At 38.9% G+C, this 12,639-nt stretch overlaps 1 protein-coding gene across 5 annotated transcripts in view; it reads right to left on the reverse strand.

Annotated features, from left to right (window-relative positions):
* Positions 1-12,639, reverse strand: part of ANKRD55 (ankyrin repeat domain 55) — a 195,758-nt gene that overhangs the window by 32,329 nt on the left and 150,790 nt on the right. For all 5 annotated transcript variants that reach the window (XM_045493602.1, XM_045493567.1, XM_045493583.1 and 2 more), the window contains one exon: positions 10,390-10,450. In XM_045493602.1, the coding sequence (XP_045349558.1) occupies positions 10,390-10,450 (61 nt within the window). The remainder of the gene's footprint in view (positions 1-10,389; positions 10,451-12,639) is intronic.

Raw genomic sequence — 12,639 nt, forward strand, 5'->3', positions numbered from 1 at the left:
GTATTATTTGGGAGTGTACTGTGAAAAGATGGCCTCTTCTCCTTCCTCACACCTCTCAATTACACAAAATATATCTAAAATGACTCTAGATTAAGATGACTGGTAAAGGAGATAAAGGGTATGGGCATCTTTAAAGTTCTTTTTATAGTCATCTCTGCAGATAAATAAAGATATGAGTAATATTTATTGATCCAAAGACCTTTATGAATTCTTATGTATATTATTTCACTTAATTCTCCAAACAACATTCTGAACTAAGTACTATGGGGAAATCTGCTATGTGTTCACCAAACTCTATTTCCTCTCCCTCCAAGCCACCACACTGGGTACATTCCCCAGCCTTCTAGCAGATGGATATGGCCATAAGACTGAGTCCTGATCATTGCATTGTGGACAAAAGGGGTGGCCTGCATAGAAAACAAAACCCACGTGGTCTTCCATACCTTCTCTCTTTCCTCATTCAACAAATGCAGAGGACAAGGCTAAAGAAGATGCTAGAACCACATTTAATTATGAAGTCCAGGACCCTGACTGTTGAGGGGGAATAAGCCTACCTTGTTGACCAGTATTGGACTATGATTCTAAATAAATAAGCTTTTGTGGCAACTGAGTGACTCAGTTGGTTAAGCGCCCATCTTCGGCTCAGGTCATGATCTCACATGAGCCCCAGGTAGGGCCTCTATGCTGTCAGCACAGAGCATGCTTCGTATCCTCTGTTCCCCTCTCTCTCTGCCCATCCACTCATTCTCTCTCTCTCTCCCTCTCAAAATAAATAAGTAAACTTAAAAAAAAAAGAAGTAAGATTTTACTGTATTAGGCCACTGAATTTTTGAGTTAATTGCTATAGCAGCTGACCAACGTTAACAGGTACCACTGTCCTTCTCATTTTATAGAAGAGGAAGCCCAGCTCTAGAGAAGTTCCCAAGTCTGTGAATGAACACGGAACTGAATCTAGGGTGTGAGGTTTGTGGGGAGCTGGGATTAGAATGTTAATCCCCTTGGGGCACCTGGGTGGCTCAGTTGGTTGAGCGTCTGACTTCGGCTCAGGTCATGATCTCACAGTTCATGAGTTCGAGCCCCGTGTCGGGCTCTGTTCTGACCACTCAGAGCCTGGAGCCTGCTTCAGATTCTGTGCCTCCCTCTCTCTGCCCCTTCTCTGCTCATGCTCTGTCTCTCAAAAATGAATAAAAGTTAAAAAAATTAAAAAAAAAAAGAATGTTAATCTCCTTGACCAGGTTGAAAATTCTAAATCATTATATTACAGTTTGCTTTCAAGCTATTGGTGACATACAAGTGAGTCTCCCAGTATATTCTTGAGGATATTTTAAGAAATTGGTTCCATATGGAAAAGAATGCTGATACTAAAGCAGTGGAACTTCTTGTTATTATTCTGACAGCTGAATATTTGCTTGGGATTTAGAATAACTCAATGCATTTCAAAAAGCCCTCTTCATTATAAAATTGACCCACTGGAACTAGAAATCTGGACTCAAGGGAATCAGATTATTCTTATTATGCATGGATTTCCCCTTCCCAGTGCTGATTCTTTTTGCTTCAGAGTCATTGGCTTCATCATGAAGGGCTATCAGTATCCAGCGTTAAAAGACATCAAAGGAAATTTTAAGTCACTCGAGTGTAAACTTCATTAGAGTAGGTCCTTATCCAATGTCTCAATACCTGGAGCTTAGAACAGTGTCAGGAACAGTGTAGATCGTAAGTAGTCAGTAGTTACTTAAAATGGATGTCTTAACGGTCCTTGATTGAATTTTCTGCTTTTGTAATATCTAGCTTTGCTTTTAAAAATTATATACATTTTTAAAAAGGCAAAACACTTCTCCTTTACAGAAAATGAACTTTTCTGATATGGTCATTGTTACTAACTCTTCGACTGAAACCTGGTAGAATTTTTGATGAGTTCTCCAGAAGGTAGATGGCAATCACTGTGTGTATATGAGAACTCTGTGTGAAATGTGGTTATGAATTAAATTGTGATCATGCACTGCTAATCATTATCTCCTAAACAGAACTGCTAAGCTTCAAGAGTTATTTCCTTAAAACAACACCACCCCCCTGCCAAAAAACCCTTAAAAGCCCAACTTCTGCATGTTTTGGTAGAGTGAATGGGGTGGGGAGGAGCATTACCATTTTTTATATACCTACTTCCTGTCAAGAAATGTATATATATATTACCTCATTGAATATTTATATACATATATAATCCTAAGAGGTAGGTATTTTTAGGCCCATTTTACATTTGAGGAACCCAAAACACAGGTTAAGTAATTTGCCTAAGGCCATGGGCACATGCCATAGTTGGGATTCAAATCCAGGTCTCTCCAACACTGCAGAATAACATTCTTTACACACATCATGCAGGTAGGCTTTCATTTTGGAAATGAGGTCAAATGTTGGAAATTCTTTTCTTTGTGATTTTAACACCATTCAGGGTCTTCTAATTTTCTGGAACGGTGGTTTTCATTAGAGTACATGTTGCCATCCTATATTATTTGTTTCATTTGGCATTGCCCCTAGGCTCTTACTAAATACACAGCTGGCAAGTATTTATTTTTGTAAGGTATTGAACTATGTATTTTCTCCCACCCCCTTCCCCCACCCTAGAATTTGGTGATCATCTGAATGACTCTAAATCAAGACTTTAATCATTCCATTCCTTCTTGAAATAACAATTACACACACACACACACACACACACTGTTTATATCACAGTATATAACATTCGGTTAAGTCAAGGGAACTTTTCTGTTGCTATTTTTTTTCAACTGGGCTAATGAGAAATAAAAGTAAATCCTCTCATAGTAATAAGAAAACCAAAACTTTCAAAATCAGCTTCAGTGCAGCCACTGGTATTGCACAACATACTTCGTTTAGGAAAGTATACTTTTTTCTTACAACTGCCTCCTTCTCTTTCCTCCAGCTTCTGTTGAGCCAGCAGGCATCAGAGTTGTGTTATGTTAAGACTGGTGGCCATTTAAGGGGTTGACTTCAGTCTCAGAGGTTGGTGTCTGCACTGAGTGGTGACAGGTCATGGTTCAGCTGTAATGCACTTAAAGGCAGAGGCCGTGGCTTATTTGATGTGGTATGCCCATAGCACCAAGCACACAGTAAGTGTTCAAGAAATATCCACAGGAAGAATTAGTGGATTACTGGTTATCAAAGCTCCCTTGGACTCATGGTAAGCATAAAACACCAGGGTCTGTTGAATGCAAGCCAGCCATCTGTGTCCAAACTATGGAGACCTTTTCTACCAGCTGCTTTCTGGAATTTCACTGAGGACTCAATGGGGCCTTGGAAGCATCTAGGAGCTGAAAAGCTAGCAGTCACTTGTAGACATGTTGCAACAAATGCCCAGATGGCCCTGGCGACAGGAGAACCCACTTTCTTGGAAAACAGAAAGTCTTGGCTCAATGGCTGAAAAGTAACTCATATTCAGTCATGAGCACAGCTCTCCAGAATGCTTTGAAGGGAAATGTTAAGTTTTAGTTGGCTTAGAATCCATTCTGAGACTGCTGATAGGATTGAATGAATGTCCTAACTGTTGGATGGTAGCAGGGTTGCTTTGTAGCAGTGCTGTTAGGAAGATGAGTAATTCTGTGCTTGAGCCTGTATCACTGAAATTTTATTTAAGGGCTTACAAGTCCTAACAGTGTCTCAGAACTTTTCTTTTTTTCCAAAACCACCATAACTTCTGTGTTTTCTGAACCAGAAATCTGATTAAGTGCTCAGGATTGCACCTTTAGACTGACTCTAGCAGACACTGAAAGGCACAGAGAGAGAAATGTGTGATGTGACCGGGTGCTTGCCATATCCCTCATCTTGGTGCCCTGGGGGGGTAAAATTATAGCAAGTGCTGAGGAGTCAGCCAAACAATTCTAGATCCTTCAGGGAATCTAGATCTTCCAAAGGATCTAGAATTTCACAGAAGTCCAGCTTGGCTCAGGCTGACATTTTAAAATTCATGTACTATTAATTTCCCAATCACATATGACTACTCACAAAAGTTGTTTCCTGTAGACAAAAAAATAGGAATAAATGCATCAATCATTCCTACTTTTTGTCTATAGGAGACAACAATAACTTTTGTGTACTTTAAAAGATTAAAAAAAATAGATGGTTGTAAGTACAGGAATGAAAGTCATTTTCTTCAATTTTTATTTTGAAAACATTTTATAATTATAGTTCACAAAGATTAGTAAATTATTTCATTGTCTTTGTTTTAGAGTTTTCTTTTTTTAAAAAAATTTTTAAAGGTTTATTTATTTTTGAGAGAGAGCATGAGTCAGGGGGGGAGGTGCAGAGAGAGAAGGAGACACAGAATCTGAGGCAGGATTCAGGCTCCAAGCTGTCAGCACAGAGCCCAATGCTGGGCTCAAACTCAAAACTGTGAGATGGTTACCTGAGCCAAAGTCAGACAATTAACCCACTGAGCCACCAAGGTGCCTCTGGAGTTTTCTAATCTGGATAAGTAGTGCACATCATAATAGCCACAGATTATAACTGATAACTAAAAATAATTAGATGTTGGGTTTCAGGATAGTAGGAATGGCTACTAGTGATATTCTTCAAAAACAGTCACTTTTTCCCTTTAATAATGACAAAATGTTTCCAACAAAAATACAAAAACCTTCAGGATGGAAGTTTTTATAATTTAAATGAGGCATTAACACAAGAGAAGCAACATAGATTAATTTAAGTCATGGAAATAAAGAGCAAATTCCAACAAGAGCAAACTTATAAAACAAAGCCTTTAGGGGTGCCTGGGTGGCTCAGTCGGTTGGGCTTCCGACTTCAGCCAAGGTCATGATCTTGTGCTTTGTGGGTTCGAGCCCCATATCGGGCTCTGTGCTGACAGCTCAGAGCCTGGAGCCTGCTTCAGATTCTGTGTCTTCCTCTCTGCCCCTCCCCTGCTTGCACTCTGTCTCTCTGTCTCCAAAATTAAACATTAAAAAAAAATTTCAAAAGCAAAACAAAACAAAACAAAACAAAGCCTTGAGAACAGAGACCTAAGTTGTTATATTTATTTTTTCAAATAAACAGAGCATCTACATTCTGCACTAAATTGTGACCTATTAGAGCAGGAATCAAGCCTATATGAGACAAGGTAGGTACTTAAATATTTTTGAGCGAATAAAATGACCATTTTCCCATTCTAAGCAGATCACCTTGGGAGGCCTATAATTATTCCACTTGTTGATCAAAATGTTTTTGGGAGATTTTTTTTTTTTTTTAATTACCACCATAACAGGGGTTCTATCCATGGATAGGAATCAGGCTTAGATCAGAGAAATAAATTACATCTTTACTGGCATTAACTTCAAATTGAAATTCACCATCTTATTTAAATATGAATATAGGCAACAAGCCACAGTACTGTTAACACAATACCTGTGACTTGGCCAAAAATACAAATCACAGATACTTTTGTATTGCATTAGTTAGTGCAGATATCTCAAAATATGTTTTGTATGTATCCCTAGTACAGTAGTTATTGGTCCTACCACTAAATCTTAATAAATGCATTAACAAGCAAAGCTTACATATTACCGTTACAAATTTGATCTTTATAATATTTTGGCAACTTTTTCAATATAATTGGTTTCTTTTGTAATCCTCTATATTTTATTTTATATAATTTCAAACATTTTTCTGAGGAGGGATCCATAGGCTTCACCAGCACACCGGCGCACATGAACAAGGACTCCTGGCCTAGAGTCTAGAGTCCATTTTTTGAAGATCCTAAATGAAATAAAATCTTATTTTTCTGAGAGTAGATTTTGGAAATAATTAAAAGTCACCTGGAGAGTTAAGTGTGGTAAATAAAATTGGTAACCAAGTTGGGTCAACAAAACAAAGAGAAAGGGCCAATAAAATAAAATATGACTTTCCCTTAAAGTGAATAATTCTCTATCTATAATATATACATACATCTATACATAAATATATATTTGGGGTTGGGGCTCTACTATGTACAAGTTACTGAGCTAGATCTAGGGATCCAAAAATAAAAAAGACATGGCCTGCCTTTAGACTCTTATGGGGAAGGGGCAAGTGAGGGTTTGTAAGTAGCAGTGACTGTACTCTTATTTTTATAAGCAGGTCATTTTCAGAATAAAAATTCTAGAGCATTTAAAAAATTTACTTTATTATTTTACCTTTTGCTAACTGTAAAGTAAAATGATTTCTAGAATCAGGCACTGTTTCGTTTTTGTTTTTGTTTTTGTTTTATTTTGCCATTATAATGCATAGTTTCTGCTTATGATTATGCCTTAGGAAAGCTGTAAGTGAATTTAGGACTAAGAATTATATCCAAAGGTTCACATCTGTTTTTGCAACTTGGATTTATTTTTTCAGAGTATGGTTATAATGGAAGTTTGGATTGTCAGGCCCCTCACAAAAATCTACTTAGACCCGAATTTGCATGCAATGTAGGATCAACAACATTGTATCCTAAATACAATGCAAAACAGTCCTTCTCTGGATAAATGCATTTCGGTTCTAACCCAGATGCCATTAGTTCACAGCCCCTTTTAATGGGGTGCTCTTGTCAAAGCTAAAATGAGAGCAAGAGAGGTTAGATTCCAGGAGTTTAGCTACTTGTTAGCTCCCGGTAACTACATTAGACAGCCTCCCTCTATGCAAAGATTCCTCTGAGGTACAAAAAGACAAAGGCACAAAGGACAATCTGGCCCATTTCACCTTTCCTACAGTGTGAAACTCTGCAGTGTGGATAGCTTCTAAATAAGTCACTTTACAATTAAGCTCTGTGGTTAATGAAACATGAAAAACAAATAGATCATTAGCACAGAACAATTAAACGCAAAGTTAGCATAATGTAGTTATGTCTTGTGGGGTTAGGGAGGGCCTTCTTTAAAAAGACATCAAAAGCAAAAGCAGTAATGAACAAGAATGATCACTTTGATTATATCATATTTTAAAATTTCTGTACTAGAAAAGACATCACAAACAGTTCTAAAATGAGCAACAGACTATGAAAAACTATTTGCAGTCCAACAGCAAAGGATTACTGTTCAGAATAGAAAATAAACTATGAATCCATATAAAAAATGACAAAGTAACCCAACAGATGAATGGACAAAAGATCTAAACAGGCAAGTCACAAAAGAAGTTATAAAAATGACCATTATACCTATGAAATAGTACTCAATCTCATTAGTTATCAGGGAAATGAAAATTAAGACAACAAGAAAACGTGACAAGCACGCTATTAAACTGCAGGTGGAACGATACGTTGACACAGCCATCTTGGAAAAGCACCAGTCATGTGTATTAAAAATAAAAATGTATACCCTAGTGACCAACAATTATTCTCCCAGAGAAATGATTGTGTAAAATACTCAAGGAGGCTTGTACAAGAATACTCTGGAAGAGTGTTTCTTATGGCGAAAAATTGGAGACAGCCTAAATATACATTCATAGGGAAATAGTAAAATAAAAGAAGTATTTTCCTAGTGTGGAACATCATGAAGCCATTAAAAGGAAAGAGATCTATATGTATCAACATGGATAGAGCTCTAAGATATTGTTACATGAAGAAAATAAAGTTGTAGGGGCACCTGGGTGGCCCTGTCGGTAGGACTTCAGCTCAGGTCATGATCTCATGGTTCTTCAGTTCAAGCCCTGCATCAGGCTTTGTGCTGACAGCTCAGAGCCTGGAGCCTGTTTCTGATTCTGTGTCTCCCTCTCCCTCTGCTCCTACCCCACTCACACTCTCTCTCTCTCTCAAAAATAAATAAACATTAAAAAAAAAGAAAGAAAGAAAATAAAGTTGTAGAACAATATACAGAGTGTGATACTTTTTATGTTACAGTCCACATTTGTGAATATATAGAAGACATTGGGAAAGATTACCTGGAGGCTAAGATGGTAGGGTGGAAGTAATCAAGGACTTCCTATCGTTACTTGTAACATTTAAATTTTTCAAAAGCAAATGTGTTCATATATTACTTATGCAAGTAAAAACTAATAATATAAAAAACTGTTTTAAGTCATTGAGCTCAGATCAGGACAGCCGCTAAGGTGATAATCACTTCCCTGATACAAAGTACTATCATATTTTGTTTTACTTGAACAGTTATAGGAGAGAGGTTTTCTTTCTTCCTCTCTCAGTTCTTTAGTTTCAGTTTATAATCTAAATCATCTCTTAATGAAGTTAAATTTCTACTAATTGATTCTTCAATCTTTAATAATTTATTGTGATAAGCTTGTTAATCCTACAGTTATTCTTGGAATATAATTTCATTTGGATTCTGTAGAGGTATGCCTTGCTCTTTCCTCTTGTATTAGAAAACCATAAGACTTCAGTAGCAGCATTAACTTACCTTTTCCCTCATTTTTTTTTTTTTTTTTTTTTTGCCTTCCATCTTTTTTCCTTCCTGTTATTTAGCAGATATATGGTATGTGTGCACTTACACTTTGTTATCCCCTCAAACCTAATGGAGACTGATTATGCTTGGAGCTCACTGGCAAAGTGATTTAGGGAGAGGAAGAGTAGGCCACTACTCTTAAAAAGGAGGGAACACTACTTGTTCAGAACACTGAGAAACCAAATGCAGGAAATCTACCAAGCTAATGTTCCTTCCATTTCACAGCTGTCCTTACTTCCCAGTGCTAAAGAGCTTCTAGCCCTTATAAATTTATATGGATTGACCATACTGGCAACAAAACACAGGCAAGCATTAGCAGTTGGCTTACATAGGTTTCAGACATGCTATGACATGGTCCAAAGAGAAAGCTGCAACACTGGATGTAAATGTCCTTTATGAGGTCCCTTCTCCCTGCACACAAAAGCCACTGAGTCACAACGCTGGTGTAACATTGGGAGAAATCTCCTCTGAGAGGTCACTGTGTGTGAGAAGGAACTGGAGGCATTTTAATATTTAGTACACAATATTCAGACAGTATAACAATTACCACTGTTAGAAGGAGCTGGGTCTACTTTAACTGTCCCCACCAGGCAGGGGCCTCCCAGGGTGGGGAAGAGTACAGAAATAACACTTTGCTTTCAGCTGTTCTTTCAGGATGTTCTTTCAGCTGAAGGCTGGACAGAGGGGGAGGTCTATAAGAGGAGTTAAACTTTAGGGTATGAATGACTGAATTTCCCTCCTTTTTAAGACGCCCCAGTTTTGGTGAGTGAGGGTAAGAGCTGGAGGTGGGGGAAGTGGTCATCAACTTTCCCAAGCTCTAGATCAGCCGACATAAACTGCACCACTCAAGTTCCCTGCTTTCATACCATAGGCAGAGTGATCAAAGTGTGCTTTCTCATCTCTGGTTCTCATTTTTAAAGCAGAAGTTTAAAACAATGAAATCCTCTCTTAGGATTTTGCTTTAAACCCCTAAAGACACGGAGGGTAAAAGTGGCGTGTGACCACTGAGTCAGGGTGGTGTCCAAACTCAGAACTAGGCTGTGAAGCAGGGGCTTTCTGGTGTGGTCATTAATGCCAACCCAGCAGGGAAGAAGCCTGTAATCAGAAAGTTCAAGAAAGACAAGGGGCCCAGCCTCTGTTAGGGCACTTCCTCCCACACTGTTGTTGCTGGCCACCTGGCTTCCTTGAAAACAGTGTAATTTGGTATTTGGAGGCATATGCACTTTCAATGCTATCAGACTTTCTTAAAGTTATCAGACATTCTTAGTAAAGCACAGCCAAACCAAGCACATATTATATTAAAGAAAAATAAAATGGAAACCAGGTATTTAAATCAGTTTAAAGAAGCTTGTTAAAGAAAACAGGCTGGGTAATGAAAAATCAGTCCTGCTTTTTCAAAGATTTAAGCAGTTAGAATAAGATCCTAAGCTACTCTGGGGCAGCTCTGCCTGGTATCCAATAACACTCCAGCAGGAATTTTGCTTGAGAGTGCTATACTGTCTTCTTGGAAGCCTTATACTGTCTCTGCAACATAAAGGAAACAGCAATTGTGATCACCGGCATTAATAATGTGGCCTCCAGAGCCTGGAATTATCATCTATCTGTCATTTTTCATTCAAAGAGAGAAAACTGGCAGCCACAGCTTGCCATTGAAGTTTCTGGGACTCAAGAAGACAGGAAAGAGCAATATTTATTTCTCAATGTCCAGAGGGAAATTACAAAATTTCAGTGGTATGATAAAAGCTTAAGTACTTAATGCAAGAAATTCTTCCCTAGTAGAAGATACCCATACCCATGGTGGGGAAAAATTTCTGCCTGAGGGTTAATAGTAAAGACACAGGCTACCCCGTCAGGGTAGGATCCCCAAAATGTGCTCCATCCCCTCCTTGACCTTTATGATAGGAAGCACTGGTTCAGAAAAGCCCTTCCTGCCGTCCTAAAATGCACAATGGCCAACTGTTCCTTGAGATGTTTAAAGAAGGCTCACCTCATTGTCCTGGTGATTAATCTCGCTGAGATTTGACTGTTGCACCAACACTGTTAGGAGCCTGTGAAGAAAAATAGAAGAAGAGGCTCAAAAGAACAGAATGTGTATGAGAACATAACATTATAAGTACAGTCCACCGAAGGCCTCCAAGTGAAGATGAGCCCTTTCTGTTTATCAAGGGGGAAAGATCCATAGAAAAGAAGACAGTGTGATTGGTAATAAGGCACCTGAGGGGATTCCTCTGTCTCTTCTCGTCCCACCTCCTCTCCATCTTGGTGCTCTGGAGATGGGGACAGGGACAAAGGGAATGGAGAAAGTGAATCTGTAGGCTCATCTTCTTCACCAGACCTGTGTTCTTATGTGTGCACTTTAAGAACTAAATTCCTCTAGGGGTGCCTGGGTGGCTCAGTCCGCCTTCGGCTCAGGTCATGATCTCACAGTTTGTGGGTTTGAGCCCCGCGTCGGGCCTGTGCTGACAGCTCAGAGCCTGGAGCCTGCTTCAGATTCTGTGTTTTCCCTCTCTCTCTGCCACTCCCCCACTCACACTCAGTCTCTATCTCTCAAAAATGAGTAAACGTTAAAAAAAAAAAAAAGAACTAAATTCCTCTAGCACTTATTCTTCATTCTTTTACATAAACATATGCAGTGGTTTCAAATTGCTTCACCACTTGGTACATGTGTCACACCTTGTAAATGTATAGATTATGCTAGGAGACAGCATTTACGACTTTGCTTATTTTTTCGAAAACATGCAAATGTCTAGGCATGAAATGACAGTAATCAGTGTGAAAAAACTATCAGTGATTCTCAAGCTCAAGTTTTTATCTCACTTGGGTCCCACACTTTGTTGACTGAGGTCTACATTGTGGGAGAGAAGCAGTTGATTGTAGTTGGTAGGGACCCAGAATCTGGAGCCAGACCACCTGGGTTCACATCCCAGCCCAGCTACTCGCCAGCTTTATGACTGAAGGCAAGTAACAACCTCTCTGTGCCTAAGCTTCCTCATCTATAAAATGGGGGTAAAAAAAGTGCCTACCTTACAGCTCAGTGTGAGGTTAAATGAGTTAATGCATACAGCACTTATAGCATGACTGGAACACAGCAAGTGTTATTTCTAGAACACTTAACGCTAGAAGTTTTAAACCCTGGCTCAAATCTCAGAATCCCAGGGGAAATTTTTTAAAACCACAAATACCTGGATTCTGTATTCAGTATTTCTGACTTCGTAGGTCTGGAGAGAAGCTCAGCTTTCACAGTTTAAAAGGGTTGCTCGGGAAATTCTGGCAAACAGGTCTGAAACCACTGAGACAGGTACTGAATAAATTAACCAATTGATACTCATTGCTGTGAACTGACTGTGTTCCTCCTGCCCGAAAATTCATTCGGTTCTAACCTCCAGTTCCTCAGAACGTGACTATATTTGGAGATTGAGCCTTTAAAGAGGTAATTAAGTTAAAATGAAGCCATTAGGCCAGGCCCTAATCCAATCTGACTGATGTTCTCAGAAGAAGAGATTAGGGCCCACCAGCAGCATGGATTGCAGAGGAGAAGGGACCACGTAGAAAGGCAGCAAGTGGCTGGCCATCTGCCAACCAAGGACAGAAGCCTCAGAAGAAACCACTTGCTGCCACCTTGCTTGTGAACTTCTACCCTTCAGAAATTTGAAAAAATAAATTTCTGTTGCTTAAGCCATCCATTATGTGGGTATTTTGTTACAGCAGCCCTAGCAAACTAATACAGTCATGAAGATGATAAAGGATTGTCTATGGGGAGACCATTCAGATAATTCAGACAATTTCTGAAGGAAATTCAGAAACTATTTTTGGAAGAATTACTTGAAAAAAATCAAATGGCTTAGTCTTTTCCCCCGTCAGATTTTCATTGTCTTTTATTTTAGATGACATTTAGTCTTGAGTCTTAAATTGCTACCTACAATAGAATAAAAGAAAGTGGGACTGAGCATGTTGCATTAGTGGTAAATGTAACACAGAGAGAGCTTAAATAGGGATGCATTTCTGGTTATTTGCTGTGGAGATGAAATAGCCAGGAAGACTAAGGTTTAAAACTAGTCTTACCTCTTTTGGGGAGCCAGGATAATGCTGTGATTTAATTCTGCCCTCCCTGCTGCATGACCTCTCTGAGCTTCTGTATTCTCACGTTTATCATCGGGATAATAACAGTGGTGGTGTAAAGACTGAATAACATAGTAGGTATAAAGCTCCTAGTACACAGACTTTAAAAGAACAGTGG

This window comes from Leopardus geoffroyi, chromosome A1 (genome assembly GCF_018350155.1).
Source record: "Leopardus geoffroyi isolate Oge1 chromosome A1, O.geoffroyi_Oge1_pat1.0, whole genome shotgun sequence".
Lineage (NCBI taxonomy): Eukaryota > Metazoa > Chordata > Mammalia > Carnivora > Felidae > Leopardus > Leopardus geoffroyi.